This window comes from Trichoplusia ni, chromosome 16 (assembly GCF_003590095.1).
Source record: "Trichoplusia ni isolate ovarian cell line Hi5 chromosome 16, tn1, whole genome shotgun sequence".
Classification (NCBI taxonomy): Eukaryota; Metazoa; Arthropoda; class Insecta; order Lepidoptera; family Noctuidae; genus Trichoplusia; species Trichoplusia ni.
The window spans coordinates 8,144,955-8,167,119 of NC_039493.1; the positions used below are offsets into that span (position 1 = coordinate 8,144,955).

The 22,165-nt window shown below is 33.0% G+C and overlaps 2 protein-coding genes across 3 annotated transcripts in view; one reads left to right on the forward strand and one right to left on the reverse strand.

Moving 5' to 3' along the window:
- The window catches only part of LOC113501932 (solute carrier family 12 member 6), a 390,722-nt gene that overhangs the window by 163,746 nt on the left and 204,811 nt on the right, over nucleotides 1–22,165 (forward strand). The gene's annotated exons all lie outside the window — the stretch shown is intronic.
- LOC113501938 (monocarboxylate transporter 6-like) lies at nucleotides 2,629–21,377 on the reverse strand. Of its 2 annotated transcripts, none has more exons than XM_026883265.1 (10): nucleotides 21,168–21,377; nucleotides 17,094–17,220; nucleotides 16,681–16,823; nucleotides 16,322–16,424; nucleotides 6,964–7,137; nucleotides 6,605–6,740; nucleotides 6,214–6,358; nucleotides 5,291–5,438; nucleotides 4,823–5,014; nucleotides 2,629–2,802 (listed from the first exon to the last, which is right to left on the reverse strand). In XM_026883265.1, exons 2-10 carry the CDS (start codon nucleotides 17,206–17,208, stop codon nucleotides 2,636–2,638), a joined length of 1,323 nt encoding a protein of 440 aa, XP_026739066.1. In that variant the 5' UTR covers nucleotides 17,209–17,220; nucleotides 21,168–21,377; the 3' UTR covers nucleotides 2,629–2,635. The 2 variants fall into 2 exon arrangements, with proteins under 2 accessions (XP_026739066.1, XP_026739065.1); XM_026883264.1 differs by lacking the exon at nucleotides 21,168–21,377 and adding an exon at nucleotides 18,015–18,347.

Here is a 22,165-nt window from a genome sequence, read left to right on the forward strand (position 1 = left end):
CTTGCCAAATTAGCATTATTATCTGTCTACACATCTCTATCCGTTTATAATAAAGAAGTAAAAATATAAATCCATTCTAATATTATAAATGCGAAAGTGTCTCTGAGAGTCTGACTACTGAACCGATAGTAATAAAATTTGGAACATAGATAGTTTAAAGCCGGAGGAAGGACATGAGCTCCTTTATTACTGGAAAAAAGGGTTGAAGATAATGGGGGGGGTTAAGAGGTAATGGAAAATTTTATCCCGGAAACGGGAACCACCGCGCTCTGTAAAACCGAAGCCCACGCAAACGGAGTCGCGGGCAATAGCTAGTTATCTATAAATAAAATGAACGGAGTAAGAAGTTTTTAAAAAAGACAAGACAAAGCTCCATCCTTCGACATGCGATCGATTATAATTTATAGTAGAGTTTGCAAGCGATGCCAAGCGAACGAACTTTGCTTATTATATCCCAACTTGAAACTAACGTGAGATGAGACTGCGGTTAACGGGCGTGAAGTCTTGGAAAGCTGTTTAAAGCTAAGAGGGATATTTTCATTAGAATAATAGTGTTTAACCTTCATTAAAATATCTCATCTAATTGATGCTTTGCCTTTACCGGTGTGTACCTCGACTATGCTGTCCAATCTAACCGATCAAGTGCAAGTCTGACTCGCGACAATGTTCCTTACAGATTTTGTTTAAAAACGGTGTTATAAAGAAAAAATAATCGGGTAAGTGACAAGTGAAATTTTATCTTGATTTTTTTGTAACCTAACAAAGTATGACCATATTAATCGTTGCTATACCTCGATCATTATTTTGATTATTAATTGTTGTTATTACAGAAATATATCTGTGTAAATGTTCATCTGTGTTCACCAATATAGATGGGAAACAGAATAACAAATGGTGACAAGAGTCCCTCCGTAATAGGCTTCTGTTTTTACTCTTGGTTATGGTAAACAAAAAAAGTGGTATTTTTCGGGAACATGCCGCAGTAACCTGCTCCGTCCAAAAGGAAGGTGGACGCCTGACTCTTGTTAGCTTCAACCATCTGATTAATTCATCCTCCCCTTGTTACATACAGTATCAGAGGTGTTTTTATTTTTGAACTTCCATTTTCATCTTGTACCCAAAGCGTCTAAATAGTAATCAGAGTAAAGTCTCGTGCGGTAAGGGAAAACAAAGACGGCGAGTTTTAAATTTAATCAAAGTAGCTTAACGTTCAGCAACAGGCACCTCTAATACATTCCGATTGTCAAAAAATTAATATTATGTTGTATGTAACAAAATGTGCTTGAAATTTAGAAGATTTAAAACATACTTCTTTCATTTTACACATCACTAAAAAATACTGGCAAATTGTCAACCGGATTGTATAAACCGACTTCTGTTGGCTGTACAATATCAGTAAATCCGACTAATATCTCCTAATATTGTGGACGCGAAAGTTTTTTTAGGTGTTTGAATGTGTGGATGTTTGTTCCTCTTTCACGCAAAAAAGTGGTTGAATTAAAATGAGCAATGAATCTTGTCTTGTGATCTGAGTGCTGCTGCTGTGTCATGCTTAGTTTGGAAACTTAAAATATTATCATACATTTACATAAAAAAATAAAGTAATGTGCTAAAGTAAACATGAAAGTTTTAAGAGAAACCGAAATTATCTAGTATATAAAATTTTCGCTCGATTCTCATGAAATTTTGTGTGCGTATTGGTCAGGTCTGAGAATAGGACAACATCTATTTCTAGAACTAATAGGGCAAACCAATGTTGACAGGGACAGTTATTATAAATTTAATATTCTGTGCTATTTAATCTTCTTCTATCTAATATATAAAACTAGCTGTTGCCCGCGACTTCGTCCCCGTGGGTAGAAGATATGTAAGTTATGATTTATACCTGCCCTGTCTTTTTTTCACATTTTCGGTATATTCGGTCCTATTAGTCGCAGCGTGATGGTTATAGCCTAAAGCCTTCTTCGATGAATGGTCTTTTCAACACAAAAATAATTTTTCAATTTGGACCAGTAGTTTCCGAGATAAGCGCGTTCAAACAAACAAACTCTTCAGCTTTATATCTTCTTCTTCTAATATATAAAATTCCCGTGTCACGATGTTAGTTACCGCACTCCTCCGAAACCGTTCAAGCGATTTTTATGAAATTTTGTATACATATTGGGTTGGTCTGAGAATAGAACAACATCTATTTTTCATACCCCAAGTGTTAAGGGTTGCTCAAACATAAAAAAAATTTTTTGGACGAATTTCTTTGTTTTTTTTTTTATAATGTGACATTAAAAATACGTACATACAAAAATCTGCAAAACAACGTTTGCTGGGTCAGCTAGTTATTATATAAAGTTAGCAGTGCCTTTGTACATCTCTTTTCTATTCCAGTGTTTCTGTAAATTATCTGTGTTCATAAATTGTTCAATAAATGAAGAAAAACAACAAATTTTTATTCTCCCATAAAAATGTATTTTTCTTTAAACTAAATGTAGTACAGGCAAACTGAGAATTATTTAAAATCGTAATTATCTACACCCAGTTATTAGGAATCAAAACAACTCTTCATTTCTATTCAAAATATTGATACCAGACCAAACAGAAACAAAAACAAAACATCTTAAAATAAAACCAAAATAAAGATTTATTGTTTATTTATTTTCTTCTGCAAATATTCTCTACGCTGCAGTCGTTTGTGTTTGTTCCTCTTGTAGCAGAGCTCGATCGACCAGAACAACACGATGATCGCGAAACAAGACGCAATGAGGTAGAATGCGGGGCCGTTACTCTCCGATAACTCCCTCACTGCACCTGAGAAATGAAAGCGCACTAAGTTTTTTCATCTTAGATTTAAGTTTACTTTAACCTCTTTCTTCCATTTAAAAATATTATATTTTGTACACAACTTTTCCCATTTCTCCTCATTGTTTGAAGAGCGGCGCCGCGTAACACAGGTATGCTTGCTTAACAAAAGGTCTACGTAAGACTGACTATAAAAGATTGCATGTTAAGCAATAAACTTTTTTTTAAGATAAAGCAAGGTAGAGAGGAAATATATTATAGATATAGATATAGATCACCATAGCATTAAGTATGAAGTAGTCTAAAAACTAGTGTTCATAACTTGATGTGCCCTGTCATTCATGCCAAGTGACCGTTCATAAACAGACATGGTAACTCTTAAACTTATTCAGTACTAGCTGTACCCACGATTTCAGCCACGTAGAATTTAACAATTTATTTTTAATACTGAAGGATTTATTCGAAAATAAATGTCGCCTAAGTAACTCCTTATTATAACAGCTACTTTTTAGTAAAAGTCACGTCAAAATCGGTCCAGGCGTTTCAGAGATTAGCTGAACTAGGCAGACAAAAATATTATTTTGGTGTATGTACCATAATATATTCATGTGAATGTAGAAAAAAACGGTTATTGTAATAATTACAAACAGACTCTCCAATTTTATACATGTGTATAGACAACCAGTTGCTTGTTATCAATTGATATCTTTTGGTTTTACGTCAATTAATTAAGAACGAATAAAATATCACAGTTACAGGACTATTGTTTATTGTAAAAACCCATTACGATCTAGGTTTACTTTTTATAAAAAAAGTTTTGTAACAGGTGTCAACAAAAAGTTGCAATAAATTAAGTGCTTAATTGTATTAACTATGAGAATATACACATTTTACCCTGTTTTTCACTTTAAGTAATATCCTTTATCTGATCAAGATAACTCCAAAATCTAAAATGAGAGGAACAATAATATGTCTTAATCGTTATACGTTAAGGTATATTATCATCTAAAATATAAAAACCACGAGATAAACACAAGGGAGGATTAACGATTTAAGAGGTATAATTCTAAAGATACCTTATCTTTAAATTTATTCATCTGGTTGTTATCTATTTTTTAATATTGCGTAACTAGTTTCGAACTTAGCCGCGATACGTTACAGATAAGGTTTATGAATATCTATTATGCAACAATATTCCACGATATTTTGTTTTGTTTGCAAAAGGTTTTATAATAAAATAATCATATAAAGAAAAAAAGATAGGAAATATGCTTGCTGTTTAATAACTACGCAAGTACTGTTTGTTTTTGTTTAATCTTCACTAGGATCTTTCAATTAATCAATCAAATTTACACTATCAACGTCAACTGCTGGACATAGGGATCCCACTCCAGGGATCATTTACTGATTAAATAATACTAATAATCTTTTACAAAACGCAATTTTTTAATATACTTTTTTCCAGAATAACAAAATATATACCTATACGGACAACAAAAGTTTACATCATAAGCTAATAGTAATGTGATCATCATGCTTACATGTTTCACTTTATGGCTGTGACGGAAACACAAACTTTCATATTTGAAACTAAACAAATATTTGACGAGCAATGACTATTTTGAGACGTGTCATCTTGTGTCACAAACAAATGTAATCGCGTGAAAATAAGACAACCGGTATTAGTATAACTAGAGATGTTGGCAGCTCATCACTTCTTGATGATTGACTTTTTATGGTTAAAATTACCCACTCGATCAATAGGTCCAATAGTGAAAAAATATTATGAGGATATCGGAGAACCTCGATTAGTTTAAGTTTTTGAATGGCTGTGGATGATCCTTGTCATCAACTCTTTCGCGTAGCTTAGGTATGTAATAAATGTATTCCATGTAATTTTGGTAGATTTGAAGATCTTTGTAAATACGAGGCTTTTAAAAAAAAACATTTAAAAAATGCATGAAGCGGGAAGACTATTGTTAAAATGATTGTTAACTTGAAAGTCTTAAGTATTTATTTATTAGCTTACCAATAGCGGGTCCAATAACCAAGTTAATGAGTCCAGTCAGCATCATCAACATGCCCAAAGCTGTCGTGAACTTGTCTGAAGGCACAGCATCAGCTACCACCAAAGGTATTAGAATATTGACAGCACAGTGCGACGTCCCCACGACTACTATGTAAAGCAGTATGGGTATTCTGCTCTTTGACCATAGCATTCCTGAATGAATTAAAGAAAATATGTACCTGACTTTTCCACAAAAAATCGGGACATACTTTTATCCAGTCCAGGTCCAATATACTGTATATACTGGCATTAAATTAAATTGATTAGGGAGGTCAGATAAATAGGCAGCTGCTTCATGTAAAATACAGCATGACAGAAAATGATTTTGAGACAACCTCACCTTAAGAAAAAATCTGAATAACAGAACTTTTATTGTCATTCCTTTTTTTAAAAGCTCAACTACTGATTTTATTAAGAGTTTTAACTTACCAAGCCTAGAAACTAAACCAATAGTAACACCTAGTATGTAAAGTTCTTGACTTCCAAACTGCTGTAGCCAACTACTAAGGAAGATAAACAGTATGCGCATAACCAGGTCTCCGACCCCATACAGGGAGAGTGCCAATGCCAGGTTATTCTGAAACAAGAACAATTTCATGCATGTTGTTTTTTTTTTTATTGAACTTAAATTATCACAGTAATCTTTCATACCGTTGTCATAAAGTTGACTGTATAATCATTTCATAGCGTTTCGATGGATGGAGTCGTATTAATAATACTACAATGTATGTATAAAAGCTATAATAAATAGTCTATTAAATCAAAAATAAAACAGCTTTAAAGCAAAAAACAGATAATTTATGGAACCAATACAACCAACACATATTGTGTTTTACGTCCATAATTTAATTAAACCTATTGATAATAAAAATGATGCATAAAAAGAATCAATAAAACTGGTTTTGAAAATACCATCAATATTTTGATAACACGTCATAGATTTTGAGATCAGTATTCTCACGCTGATTTTGGCAAAGATATCAAAATGGCATAGATAAGAAATATTCAAATTTAAAGATTGATAAAATAAAAACGTCATTGAATAAAAAAGACTGTTTTGTGGAAATATTTTGATATATAACAGAGCATCATTCATATAAGCATAATATATTATGTTTAAATAAAATCTAATTCAATATTCCATTTTAAGCAACTAAAAACATCTCAATCTTGAGATTGATCAGCTATTTAAAGACTCAGTAAAACGTGTAGCCTTTTATTGATAGGTACCTAAGAAATTAAAAGAATTGTAGACATCCTTAAATTGAGATTTATCCTATCCTTAAGTTTCTGTTGAATGTTTTAAATAACTTTCTTCACTCTGTCACACAAATAGATTATTTTAAACTTACTTTATCCCATCCAGCGATGTGCAAGGCTTGTGGGAAAATGTCTGCATACATTGCATCAGCGAACAGAGCGAGTGCTGGTCCAACGCACACACAGGACATAAGAAATGTACGGCATAGAGATTTGTCTATCCATTTGATGCCTTTCCTGAAAATATTTTTGACATTCATATGTATACTAAATTACTTAGTTCAATCACAACTCAATTGTAACATTATTTTGTCTTCATTTCACACAAAAAACCTGACACATTTTGACTGCTTTTGCAAAATATTTCTGTGCCGATCGCCTTTATTTTTCGGTTCATTATTTTCCTTCTAAAGACAAGTGTATTGCCTTAATGTAAATTAATTAAAATGTCAATAAGTGTAAATTAAAAATTTTGACGCCTACTCGATGACGTCATCTTCTTTGAATTCTGATGAAATTTTTTCTCCACTTTTCGATAGATTTCCATCTGGTTTAGTTATTTTAATAAAGGGCACAATAGCAGCCTCTTCGCTTCTCTTCTTGTCGTGTAACAACTTTTCTGGAACAGGGTAATAACATAGTCTATTAATGTCTTGAGCTATTACTGTCGACAGGGTAAATCGATATCATGTTTAACATAAAATAAATATGTAAAACATGGTATTGATTTTAGTGGTTCTAATGATCAACATTAATATGGTAATATAAATGATGATGTTAAGATATGATAATAGTAGATTTTGATAATAAAAATACCTTCAAGCTAACAAGCTAAATCTTACCGTTACTTCCAGTCGATAATTCAACGCGTTTCATATGCCAGTCCACTGGTTGCATTAAAGCAACTGATATGAAATTGTGTAACGACAATCCGGACATCAATAAGACTGTACCACGAAATCCGAACTCGTTTAATGACCATTTTAATAAAGGGGGCCCGAGCATGTTTATTGCAGCTATAAAGAGAAATATGTTATGTAGTATATGCAGGAAAATACAATACTGTACACTTGGTACAGTGAGAAACAATACATTGAACACTTATTAACATTGCCTTATTGTAATGGAATAAGGTTTTATTATTGTATACTTTTTTTGTAATGACGTGTGGTTGAGTGTACGCCGTCGACTGATAAATATGTACATTACAATAATGATCTTGCAACCGTGTGGAATTGAAACTGCCTGATCATTTTATTTCATGTTGATCTGAAATATAATTGATTAACAGAGTAGTATTCCCATTCGCTACTGTGTGGCATCGCGAATTTTTTCAGAGAATAAAAAAAAAAGTTTTTTAGTCTATGGCAACTCACAACTAAACGTCACTTTCTTTTTTCGCGACTTAACGGCATCGTGGTGATTTTGTTAATTACACTTTAATTACGTTATTTAAATAGTTTTTGGCATATTTCAAGTCGAAAAAGTATTGCCAAGTGATACAAAAGCCTTGAAAATACTGGCCAAGATGTTTAAAAGTGATCTTCGAGACTATAAAGGCGCTGCGGAGTTAATGCAGGATGCGTGTACGCAGCCCTTGCCCTAGGTTCATCGCCGTGGGATGGAACCCCAAATTACGGAATATAAACGATGGAACACTGACCCATAACCTCAAAGAGGGGGGCCAACAGGGGAGGTTTTCTCTGATTTTAGGTTCAGCGAACAAGGACGCAAATATGATGTGAGATGATGCGAAATACTAAAAACATGCATGAACCGAGCGGGTCCGAGAGACTTTAGCTCGAAGATCGGGCTCTTCGCGAGACGTCGTAGCTCTGATAAACCCTACTGCAAAGTTCGGGACGCGAGCCCGCAACTTTGATAGTACACAAAACAACATGCATTACGTATAACCGAGCTAGTACACGATGCTCCACGCTCGATGTTAAATTGTGGGCGCCCCCAAATTACGGAATATAAACGATGGAACACTGACCCATATCCTCAAAGAGGGGGGCCAACAGGTGAGGTTTTCTCTGATTTTAGGTTCAGTGAACAAGGACACAAATATGATGTGAGATGATGCGAAGTACTAAAGACATGCATGAACCGAGCGGGTACGAGAGACTCTAGCTCGAAGATCGGGCTCTTCGCGAGACGTCGTAGCTCTGATAAACCCTACTGCAAAGTTCGGGACGCGAGCCCGCAATTTTGACAGTACACAAACAACATGCATTACTACAAAGTTCGGGACGCGAGCCCGCAACTTTGATGTTACACAAACAACATGCATTACTACAAAGTTCGGGACGCGAGCCCGCAACTTTGATAGAACAACATGCATTAAGTATAACCGAGCTTGTACGCGAGACAGCTCGAAGATCAAAACTTCGTACGAGATATGACAGTTTTGATGAAGAACATACTATGTTCACTGGTTCTCACAGTCCACAACAAGAACCAATGGTGACACTCTTCGAGGTGGATTCGAGGCTCAAGATAGAAACAAGACCAATGCACCTATCAAGAATGTATAACAAAAGTTATAACCGAATACCACCTCTAAACCTAAGCAAGGACTGTGGAAAACATAAGTGGTCCGGCATCAAACCAAAGTGCTAGCACAGCAAGGTGGACCCAAGAGTGGTATGATACAACTGTGACACCCTCGCTGAACAGGACACAGGAAGGGTGGCCCCGAGAGGGTACACCATGCCATGCATCCAGCAGGCAATTGTCAACCAGGTATATGTAATATATCTAACTGTCTTTCATGTCGTGAACATACCACCTCTAATGTACCTTAAAATACTTGAACATAACATTGTTTACATAAACAATATACATATAAATGAAATCAACAATATGTGTCAGACCATCAATAACTCATGAGTTAGGGGCTGTACAAATATACACTCACAGTAAAAATTTCTAGCTATATACATATATGTCTAAAGATTTAATATTCTTAAGACCACCAAACTCAACGGACAGATCAGATTTGTTCTTAACTGAAAACCAAAAATATATATAGAAAAATATTATAGTTTTCAAATTGTGGATATGGGAACCTTGGACCATCAATATCACATGTCTTGCACAGTCTTAAGATAAAACTGATTCCTTAGGTTCAATAACACCTAAACTCAGAAAAATTAATCCGCTTTGAGTTTGAAAATGTCATATAAATTTACTGCAATTCCATGTAGTCCATGTTCAGCACCCACAGTCCTTACAGACTAGAAATTTAACAAACTGTTGTCTGAATGACCACCCATTGGTTAGAATCAGTATAAATGTCTGGCTGACAGAGGGGCTACACTCACATTTATCTAAATGATTTTCCCTCATTGTTAACTATGATTAAAGTATATTAGTGCAATAAATACTTTAGGTTTACTATGAATAGAGACTAGTTAACATCAGAAATACAGCAAGAATGCAACTCCTATAGAGATACTAAATATCAATGATATTAAACATTGCCCAATCAGCAAATTGGCAAGATTGTTGGGAACCTTCTGTGAACCTGCCCAAGAGGTTATGTTCAAACACACACAAAAAATAATAGAACAAGTTAAGTACTTAGCCTTGTTGCATAACAATAGCAATCTTGATGCTGTCAACTGACCTAAGATGGGGCCCCATTACATAATCCGAAACTATAAGAACATTGTAGAAAATGTATACTAGAACTAGTTTCTAAAGCTTTTCTAATAGAATGGTGACACAATGTAATGGCGAAAACAATTGTAGTGTGGTGCCTTGTTTAGAATGATGACTTGCATTTAATACATCAATTAGAACATAATATTAACTGGATTAAAACACATTGCAAGATTATACAGCCAGAGTAACATGGCTGCAAATACATAAGTAAGATAAATAGTGCTCAGTTCCACATGTAAGTCAACGAAAAAACCATACTTGTTTCGTTATCAATAGATTTTGGGCCCCACAAGTTTATCTATAGCAATAAAAACAATGTGACACACATCTCTAAGAAGTGAGGCACCCAATAACATTAATGCTACTAAACACTAAATGTATATGCATCAATACTTAGTGGACATGAATATGTTTTTTAAGCATTCCCAACATTTGTTTACCTTACTAAATGTTTCAGAATATTAATAATGACAAAGCAAAAAGTCACTAAGTTCTTATTCACCCAATTTTGGGATTTTTATCCGACAACACACACTGAGCAGACTAGGTGCCCTGACAAAAAGCATCTCTTAAGGGAAGCAGTTAGAAGCCAACGTTAGATAGCTCATTAACCATCATGTTACCATCTGTGTCAACAAAGCAGTAACCGGGATCCTATTTTGATCTTCACCCTTATTAATTAGGAAACATTAATAGAAAGTTTAGAGAATGGAGCTAGCTTCAAAACCCTAAATTTCCACAAATCAGCATTGACTCTAAAGATGGGAGAGGAATTAGGTATGGATAACAAAGGATTTCTGAGAGGCTTACTCAGATTGAGATTTGCCTGTATTACAGAAAGCCAGAACCCATATTTTGTATTGAACCAGCTAACTCATCTGCTAGCTGCCTCAAAACACAATATTATAAACATATTGCTTATTGGTTAAGAAAGTATAGATGGTTATTAAATAGAACTTGCAACAACTGGTTACAAGCAACATGATGACAAAATAGGCTAGAACATAATTATATGGCACAGGAATAACTCTGTTGACAATAGACACAAACATACATATATTATGTTAATGAAACATACAATACACCTGTATCTGAAGACACAGAATTTTTAGTTATTTATTTGAACCAAGACACAAAAATCTTCTAACTCCTAGCTTGGATAGCTGCTCAATGGGTACTAGCCGCCCTCTCATACATTAAACTAAATAACATAGCCCATGTCACACCCTGACAATTAATAAGATGAGAATTGTGATAACCAACCTTACTCTCAGTAAAAAAGGAAAGGAACCATAATGTACTTTTTACTTTTAAGATTATAAATTATGGCTAACTTCTAAGATTTAAAGATCCTTGTAGCCTTAACCAATACCTGAAATAAGTTAACTTTACCATATTAAAAGTTTTACCCTTGGCCTTCAAAACAGTTAATCAGGTATCAAATTTATACCTGCTGACAGCTGTATCCCACACTCCAGCAGTACATCTGCAAGAGCAGCAGGAATGCTCTTGAGTTTAATCAGGGAAAAAGGTGGTTTGGTTGTAGGTTCTACTACCTTTGCAAGGCCTTATAGCTCATGTCTTAGGAACCGACAACTGCAGTGACAAAAATTTTAATTTAATTTAAATCATAATTGAGTGACTTACAAACTGCAACTGACAGTAAATGGAATATCTCATTATCATCTTGTTATTTCTTATTAATAGCTTATAAATAAGAAATATTTGCAGTACCTTAAATACTCTTATTATTACTGCGCTAAAAAAGAGCAAAAATTAGTAACTAATTATCTAATTTTATGGCAAAATTAAAACAATATGAAGAAAATCTGTATTACTAAAAAAATCATAATTACATTGTAAATAATTAAAAATAATTATCAAATTGTTTGACACAATTAACACAATGTGTAGAAAATTTGTTACTAAAAATTTATTGTTACATTGTTAATAATGAATAATTAATTATCAAACTGTACACAATATCACTATGTATTGGAAATGTGTCTTACTCAAAATCCATAGTTACATTGTTAAAAGCTAATGGTTAAGTATCAAATTGCACAAGGTGCAGGAAATTTGTATGACTTAAAAAAAGTCATAGTTACATTGATGTCAAAAAGAGCACAAATTGGTAATTAATAGTCAATCATGAAATTGGTGGACACAGTCTCCACAATATGTGGAACAATTGATAAAGATATATTAATTTGCATAAACATGTGTAACATAACATAAAATTTGTTCATTGTTCCACTTAAAAACTCATATTACATTAATCTCAGTAATAGAACAAAGATAAAGAAGTATTTATTTGCCTAAAACATGTATTAAACATTTTTTGATGTGGTGAAAATATAAGGACAATATATGCATCAACATGTTCTGCCCTTTTGGCTTACAAATTTGGCATTTAGAAAAAATTGTTAATTACTACAGACTAATTTTATAAAAAATGAAAATTAATAGTTGATCAATAATCAATGTGTATGACAGAATATATGTATTAAACATTTTTTGATGTGGTGAAAATATAAGGACAATATATGCATCAACATGTTCTGCCCTTTTGGCTTACAAATTTGGCATTTAGAAAAAATTGTTAATTACTACAGACTAATTTTATAAAAAATGAAAATTAATAGTTGATCAATAATCAATGTGTATGACAGAATATATGTATTAAACATTTTTTGATGTGGTGAAAATATAAGGACAATATATGCATCAACATGTTCTGCCCTTTTGGCTTACAAATTTGGCATTTAGAAAAAATTGTTAATTACTACAGACTAATTTTATAAAAAATGAAAATTAATAGTTGATCAATAATCAATGTGTATGACAGAATATATGGATAAAAACAAATATAGATACTAATATTAGGATAATATGCCACTATAAATACATATCTTAATAATTATAAAGCCTTAACCGTTATTCATCATATCCAGGCTTATAAGATGTACCCATTATGCCTCAATCTCTGAACAACTACTCTGTTAATCAATTATATTTCAGATCAACATGAAATAAAATTGAGGATTGGATTAACTTACCTAAGTGACATCCAATCGTAATTTTATGAAGGTTGATCTGAAATATAATCACCCACCCCAACCCCAGCATCAATAGCTGAACCCTGGCATAATGGGACCCACAAAATCATGGTTAGCTCTAAATCAGTGACGTTTAGTTGTGAGTTGCCATAGACTAAAAAACTTTTTTTTTTATTCTCTGAAAAAATTCGCGATGCCACACAGTAGCGAATGGGAATACTACTCTGTTAATCAATTATATTTCAGATCAACCTTCATAAAATTACGATTGGATGTCACTTAGGTAAGTTAATCCAATCCTCAATTAAGTCGTAATCCCTACTAATATTATAAATGCATAGGAATGATTATCACTTCATACGATAGTGTATATTATAAGAAATTCATCACGTGTAAAATAAAAAAGAGTTTTAAATTTGGGGAACTAAGAAATATAATATATTTTATTGCTTGCTTAATTTTGTAGAATGATTAAAAAAAAATTAGCTGTTTTGGACTGGATGCGAAAGGTTGAGGATTTGGTGTTGTGGCGGAACTTTGGGGTGATATAGGTGCATTGAACTTAAGCAGACTTAATTGATTGACTAAATGTCTTAATTAGGCACTGCATCGGTACTCAATGTAACAATAGTGCATATGTTGGTATAGGACACATTATATCTGAAAGTAATTGCCTTTTTCGTTAAGTTAAATTGTGTGGTTTCCGAAAGTACACAGTTTAACAAAATAAACGTTTATTAAATGTAACGGAATTGATAATGTATACGATTCATCAGTCTCGCAATCTGTCTGCCACCACACGAAGCATAAATGAAACAATTCAATTTGCACATGCTATTTTATTATATTGTATATGTAGGTATATGTAATAACAAATTATTTATTATTTGGTTTTTTAAAAAGTATTTTATATTGAACTTCTTTATTTCTCGACCTTTTTGTACCTAAAAAACCTACCAATAAAGTATATAAAGTGCCTTGGAAACCAATCTTTTTAGAATGCCAAATTTGCATTGTGTTACAATAAAAAGTCTTTTATATAAACATATTATTCTATTTAATTTGTTAAAATAAGCAGTAAAAGCTAAAATCCTTCTTGATGCATTTCAGCGAATGTAATACCCCATTACCGGGACGCGGTTGAACGAACACTCTGTAAGCATTTTAATGACTTCCATTGAAACAGTTTCCTGTACGTTATTAAATACATAAATTATATAATTGTTAATAATGTGGGCCACAAATGTACACACGATAAAACATATTCTTTTATTAAATGATTCAACTATCAAATTTAAAATAAAAAAAGAAACCTTCGCCCCATAAAATCTAGTTTCTAGTTTAACAATAAAAAAAAATACGTCACCGTTAGGTTCTCCAAATTATTTGTTATCTAAACTAGGCAAAAGACAATTAATATGTCCTTGTCCTTGAATTGGTTTTCCAATGCAAGGTATTTTTCGTCACTAACTCCAATTCCTTGACCTCATGTTTTTATAATTAGAATACAACAACAAATCTATATTTATATACTAATACTTACTAATACAGCTTTATGCTGAAGAGTTTGTTTGTTTGTTTGAACGCGATAATGTCAGGAACTACGGGTTCAAATTGAAAAAATATTTTTGTGTTCAATAGACCATTCATCGAGGAAGGTTTTAGGCTATATACCATCACGCTGCGTCTAATAGGAGCGAAGATACAATAGAAAATGTGGAAAAAACAGGGCAGGTATAAATCATAACTTATATCTTCTAACCACGCGGACGAAGTCGCGGGGAACAGCTAGTACTTATATAATAACGTAATTTTATCAGAAGTTTTTAATATCTACATGAACATATACGTAAAAAGCATTGTAAAAGCCGTTAAAATACATGAAAAGCAAAAGAAAATATACTACCCTATAAAAAGGGCCCAACATTGTATAAAGGAATGGATTTTGATAAATGACTTGTCAAACTGATAGAGAGGAGACATTAGCTAACATGACGCTCAGCTGACCCCCGACAACAATGTGACTGGATTTTTGAAAGCTTTATTTTGTGGGTATATTAATGAAAAGTTTATTTGAGAAAGGATACACAACGGGGTAGAGGTTTTTCCTTATGGACTATTCTTGATTGGGAATAAGGTATGTATTATAAACGTTTCAGCTGTGATAGAGGATGAAGACTCTGTAATGAGCTATGAGAGACTGATGTGCTCAGAAGTGAACTGATAAAAGCTGATGACTGTATTGATGAATCAATGAAAAGAAAATATCTAGCCATACTTGAATCTGTCAAATTAATCCGACACCGTACCTTATAAAACCAACATGAACTATTATCTCTGTTGACTGCAAGATACTTTTTATATTTAATCTTGTGATTGAACTGGTCATTTTTTAAAGTCAAGGTATTTTTCAGTATGCCAATGCCAAACTGAGAAATATATTATTCATGCGGATTCTAGCTGTCATACATGAATAATGGAAAGCCTTAACATATGGTCGATGCAACGTTATTATGTTTCGATTTTAGGCAATTCGCATTACTGAATACTTAGTTTGGCAGTCTTTAAGGTGATCCAAGTGGTTAAAATCTCTGGTAATCTAGTTGTAAAATGATTCACATTTTAAACCGTCAAAACCGTCAAGTGCAAGGTTCGTGACAGTGGAGTTCCTTACAAGTAAGCTAATAAAAAAAATGGTTTCTTGCATATTTATAAGCCTACACCTTGGTTGATATTTTTTTGTTTCATCAGCAACAAAAACAAATTTCTGGTTACAACAGTTTATGGTGACAGATGAACCAAGTTGAAAGTTACCCGTTGAACAAGTTCAGACAAAACCAACTCCTATACTAACCTATTTATGATAAGTTTTGTAAACTCTAGAACGTACAACACAACACAAACATCATATGGCAAATGAAGTGCATCAACCTCATTTTTCACAAAGAAAAATGGTGAACGATAACTCTTCTAGTCGATTACAAGAGACTATTACTCATTTAGCCAGCTTCAGCTGCCAGAACGTAAAGGGTACTAAGCCAAATAAATGGATAAACATCTCGACATCCCACCTTACCTAGCTAAAATATATCTCTTTTCATTCACGGGATAAGCTCATGGGAAGGCCCCCATTGCTTTGAAAGGTAAGGTATATAGGTACAACGGAACACAGGTCCAACAACATGGAGGAGGTTTGTTGCGAATTTAATTCTAAAATGTATTTGTTTTAATATTTCTGGGGTTCTAGTGAATGTCAAGTGTGGTGGTGCAGAACTGGATGATACTCGTAGCTTCAACTAAATATCAAATAACAAGCCTTCATCGCTAGCTTTCAATTCGAGTTTTAAAAATCGTTATATTTTTGGTTTTCCGACACATTTTTTAATATTACTGACATGTTTATTTTAAAATAATGTTTTAAAGTGTTTTCGCAGATTGAATACAGTCTTAAGTTGTCTTAGAATATACTTACCAATCGCAGTGTGTCCTAAGCTTATAGCCATCAGCCGTTTCTTCACAAAGTAATCATTTATTATCGTGTACGATAAATTATATGCAAAGCCGAATCCAAGACCCTGAAACCAATATATTATATGATACATTACTCTTTTTTGCACATCAATAATAGCAGTTATATCAATACCATTTATCATACTCATAAAAATCGTCATCGATAGGGACCGCTAACATATACACAAGAATCAGTAAAATCTCTCCGAAAGTTACGTGATAAAAACTTTTTACTTGCATAAAATTAAATGATTATTATAGCACTTCTAGGAATTTCACTACAACTCTGACCAAACTAGTCTCAATTTATACAATGTTTACCTGCAAAATACCCTGGCATATATGGAATGCAAATACTGACTTTACAAGTAAAATGCAAATCACACCAGCATTGAATATCAATGTTGATATAAACGTCAGCATTCGTAAACTCATTAGTCTTAGCAGCGGACTGGTGAGGTAACCTGGAAATACAAGATCATTTCTTTAGTTGCTCTAGAAGACTCCGAAGAGTGACATTTGGAGGATCGAGGTGATGATAATAAAAACGTAGATATAAACAAAGGGATGATTGTAAATGTAAGAACTTATATAACCTAATAAATTAAATTCGTCAGGAACGTGCTACTGCAGCGTAGCATATATTTTTTATTAATTACAGAATATTAGCCTTCCGTAATTTGACATAGTTGTATGAGAAGTACGTTATAATAATTAGTAACTTAATAATTTACCTCCTAGCGCTGTACTAAAAGAGCTAACGCCAAAAATCAACGTTGCTTGAGTGGGACGCACTCCTATTTCTTGAAGAAAAGCTTTGAATAGCAGCCCATAACTGGAGAGAAACATTGTTGAAATTGACTGTAAAATAACCAAGAATAAAATAATCACAATAATAAATAATACTCGAATTATTGTAAGTCATTTGCATTACGCCGAATTGACGCAGTACTTTCTACTGTTACTTTGACAACGGCATTACTGGTGATTTACATTATAGATAATGCTAATAATGATTAGGTACATGAGAAATCTTCATAGACATTCTGATTTTATTGAGATTTGGTAGCTTAAATTGACTTCCACCATCCGGTCCTGACCAAAAATGGTTTGAACTCATACCGTCTAAAACCGCCAAATTTCATTTTTGATTCACTTCTTGTTAGACTATTGACATGACCATATGATGTTAACGTAGTTGAAATTGCTCAAATATATGAATATGATTAAGCAAAGGTATTGCAGAACGTTTTTCTTCGTGAAATATTGTAAAATATTAAATGAAGCTGTTTTGGCGGTACATAGCCTTTCCTTGAAAGCCACGGCGTCATGGTTTAAAAGGAATAATAGTAAAAATAGGTATCTTTTTAAATTTCGATTTCCCTCTAATGAATAAATATTCACTTTAATTAAAGTCAAACTATGTCTTTGTCGAACTTTTCCATTTACATTTTCTGAACGATATTTTGTAAGAGGATCGAGAAAACTTTCGACTTCTTACTTGATCAGATATTATGATATGTTTATTTGTCTCAACAAAAAGTTAATTTTAAATAATGGTTTTCATGGTTACATACATTTTTTTGTCACAGGAATACAATCAACTTATACTTTATGTAAGATTTATGGCAGTAAAATTCAATTTAGTCACTTACAATATTTATGATTGCAGCTATGACTATTGCATAGCCCCATCCACCGTCTGGTGCCACTTTTTCATGGCTTTTTCTCACATTATAGCTGTCTTTTGCACTCATTTTAACGGCACACAATACAAAGCGACTTACACATAGTGAATAATGTTGTTAATGGTAGAATTATGAGTTTTATCTCCTGCAAACAGTCTTTATTATGAACTTAATTGCTAAGGACATCTGTTTACGATATTCCCTCATTTATTTTATATTATTATATTCTTTATAATTCAAATTATGTATTTATTGCGATATTTTACATTTTTCCTTAGTGGTCATGACCGTGAACTAAGCGAAAAATAAATAATAGTACCTAAACTTATAAATTGTAGTTTTTGCATTTCATATCCCATTCAAAATTATAATGGCATTACATTGGAATTTTGAATTCCAACGTTTGTTTTTGCGACTTAAATAACTATGTATAACATTTATTTATCTAATTTAAGACGTCATTTGAGACAAATCTTTACATCTGCAGGTTATAAAAGGAATCATTCATATCTTTATTACGTCTTGTTATCTGTTTACAAATTATTTACTTTCATGCAATACCTAATTATAGTAGTTCGTCAATTTAATATCGCTGTATAAGAATGATTTGAAGAAAACTCCTCGTTATCGTTTTTGCAAATAAGAAGAACTTCACCTAAAATTACAATGTTAGGTAACCTATTTCGTTCTTTATTCTTTATCTATAGAACTGGTTTTAAATGAGATTTTTTTATTATTATTTTCTAAACACAAATATCAAAATTGTAAAAGAATACTTAGGAAGTCAAAATAAAAAGACAAATTCCAAGAGCTATTATTAAAAAGCCTCATCGTATTTCAATTCGTCCATTACCCGGGACAGCAGAATAAATCTCGGCATACGAGAGTCGTCTGGCCGATTACGTACGACACTATAAAAGTCAGAGATAAGGCAGCTATAACTCAAGGTGAGACAGAAAGTAATCCACCCGACTTTGGCCCGTAAATATTCAACCTTGGCAACGTAAATTACTAGTCCTTGGTAGTCAAATCAAAGTCTGAAGGGCCTGTATAAAAGTTACATTGCAGCATTGCAACAAATGTTAAAGCTAGGTAATTAAATCACTGAAATATAATATGAAAACGAAGTTCGTTTGCAATAAGTTTTCTTTAGTCACTTAGACATTTGAGCGATTCAGACAGCGTTCGCGCCCGGAGGAATGCTAGTAGTCCGTAGGCTGTTTTAGTCTTTCAATTATGCATAAAATAAATTGTATTTTAATGAAATATCTCCTTGGTAAGCTGGATATAAATAGAAAATGGAATCAGCTGTCGGATATCACACAAAAGTAATTCCCAACTAAGGAGATTAAATTTCAAACCGATCGGATGTTTTCCTAGAAGATTAATTCTTGGAATATCATTGACATTTTCATAAGACCTGGTGTTGTACCTTATTTTTTGCTTGAGATTAAAATTATTGTTACGTAAGGGTATAATGAAAAAACATCATAATTTTTATATTTCCGTACATCACAATAATGTCGCCGTTCAACGTACGTAAACAACTGTTTAAAATGTTGACAGGGTTGTTTATAAAAACAAGAAATCCATCGATGACTATTCTAAAAGAATTTGTTGGAGGCGCTGATTAAAAACAACTATACATGTATTATGGAAAATAACGGTAATTAAAGTAATAAAACAGCAAAAATGAAACACGAAGGTCTAGGTCAACAATTACAATAAAGTCGTTAATGGTATCATAATTGTATTTATAGTTAAATTGAAACTGACAAATTGTAGTTTTATTGACCCAATAAAACGATTAGTTGAATTTTTGATTTTATTTAATTATCTTATAGTTCAATTACTTAATTAAGACTTCGATCAAACCTTCAGTTTTCTAAATACTTATACAAATATTCTGAATAGAGAAAAGATGAATCTGTTATTTAAATAATAGCTGCATTAGAAAAAAGTTCCTTGCTTTAAATTCCAACTTTGCCTAAAATAAATATTAAAACAATGTTACTCGATTCAGTCATGGCTCATTATTAATTGGACAAGGCTTTAATTTGTATAGAAATAATACGAAGTGATCGGTGTACATACATAAAAAATAAACCGGCCGAATTAAGAACGTCCAGTTTAAGGTTGGTCAAAATGTCAAAGCTATTTCAAATTATCTACAGATTAAAAAAGCAACAATATACCACTTAAAATTTCTACGACCAGCTAATGAGGTCGATTCTGGCTCTGTCATCGCAGCCGGCGTATTTTTTCTTCCATCAGCCATTGATTGGCAGCCGAAGCGACCCTGCCAGTGCGTTGCAATTTCCACTCAGCGAGATTGACTTTTCTATTTGAGGAAGAATGGGAACTATTGCTACGACCTATTTAGTTTATTGTACTCAATAGATCTGATATCTGACACTATTGAACCGTTTTTTCCTATGACGTTAGTATAGTTGAATTTTTTTTTATTGTTCAGTAACCTCGGTAGTTTAGTTGGTAAAGCGATGGGTGCCTAGAGCCAGGAGTCGCAGGAAACCTTTCAGCAATGCATGTTTTCGCAAAACGTGAAATAAAATAAAATGAAATGAACATTTTTTTGTTGTAGGCCCTTTACTGAAATTGTCATGCGTTGAGTACTCGCTCACTCATTTTGTACCTACTCGGGTTTTCAGTACTCAGTTCAGCTGACAGTATTAACTAAAAAGTAATGAAAGCAACATTCAAATGTGGTAAGCAAAGTGATATATTTTTTTGTGTTAAACAGCTTATAGAAGTAATTTTAATATCCACCGTGTATGAATTGTAAACGCATGCGTGTAAAACGAATGTAAGTGTTTTCGCGAGAACTCTGAACCAAGTAAATTAGAAAAGGACTTTGTTTTTTACAAATACAAATGATTAATACTCGATATTCGGATATTTTCATAATCGACTACTTCAAGCACAATGTCATACCTTGGCAAGCTTTTAGCAAGTGTGTTTATCAACATGACACGAGTCCAAATTTATTAAAACAGTCTATATCAACAGCAAACATGATTTAAAGTTTTACATATACCTAAATCTAGATGTGCCTAATGAGTTTTGATACAATAAAAACTCGATTAGATAACATTTTCTTACCTTATTTACATAACAGTATTATAAAACTGTTGACAGCGATGACAGATACCATTCGAGACGATTGTCCTCTTATTTGCATTTTCCTTATCTTTATGCTGTTTCTAAAAGATACATTTCATTAGGTTTTATGGGTAGGTACCTAAATATGTTAACGTCGTCTGGAAGTTTTTGAGAAATTATTGGATTACAAGATTGAATTAATTGTAATACTAGTGCTAGTGGACTGATGTTGTCTTGCACGATATTGCAAGCGAAAGGCATATTAAACAAAATACATAAACCAAGTAAGTATTTTTTGTTGCAAATCTGTTTGCGCCACCCAAGCGCTTACAGAAAATTGCATTCAGATGGCTCTTTCTTTCATAATATTCATTTTATCAGTTGGCAGGTTAGATGGACAAAAACAATTAAGGACCCTGTAGAGCACGCCAAAAGAAACAGGGAAACTTTCGTATATGGTCATACTTAATTTAGTAATACTTTATGGTCAAAATTATCATCATTTGCCCATATTCATCCACTGCTGGACACAGATCTTCCCAATTTCACGCCATCGAGATCTATCTCCGGCTGCTCGCTTCCAGCTCCTGCCAGTCATCTTGCACGTCATCTCCTTTATTGAATTAAACTCAAAAGTCAATCTACGTCATTTGTCAAAAAGTGCTTAAAAAATTCCAATGCGATTGCACGTTGCCTAAGCCTTAAAGATACTAAAACCGAAAATTGCATTTTTAACTTATGTGTTAGAGGAACGACACCTTTTCCATTTAAACCTATTATTTAAAGTTACTTGAAGGGCATTCAAGTTTAAAAAAGCAATACATCTTTTACTTTCGCGCAACACATCCACGTAAAAACAGCTTTCCCTGCACGGAGCGCCAATCTGCTGCAGAGCGCCTTAAATAAATCACTAAACTTAGTCCGCTTTAAACTTCTGTTAAAAAACAAAGTTTATTTTCGTTTTTTACACAGTCTCCCGTTTACTTTACGTGTGTTTC

What these genes read in the sequence shown, in the direction of transcription:
- LOC113501938 (XM_026883264.1), bottom strand. Translation starts at nt 18,116, where the DNA reads ATGAGTGCAAAAGACAGCTATAATGTGAGAAAAAGCCATGAAAAAGTG. An exon ending in TAGCTGCAATCATAAATATT is followed by an intron (nt 17,221 to 18,014) that starts GTAAGTGACTAA and finishes GTTATTTTACAG; the next exon opens with TCAATTTCAACAATGTTTCT. An exon ending in GGTTATTGGACCCGCTATTG is followed by an intron (nt 2,803 to 4,822) that starts GTAAGCTAATAA and finishes TTCATTTCTCAG; the next exon opens with GTGCAGTGAGGGAGTTATCG.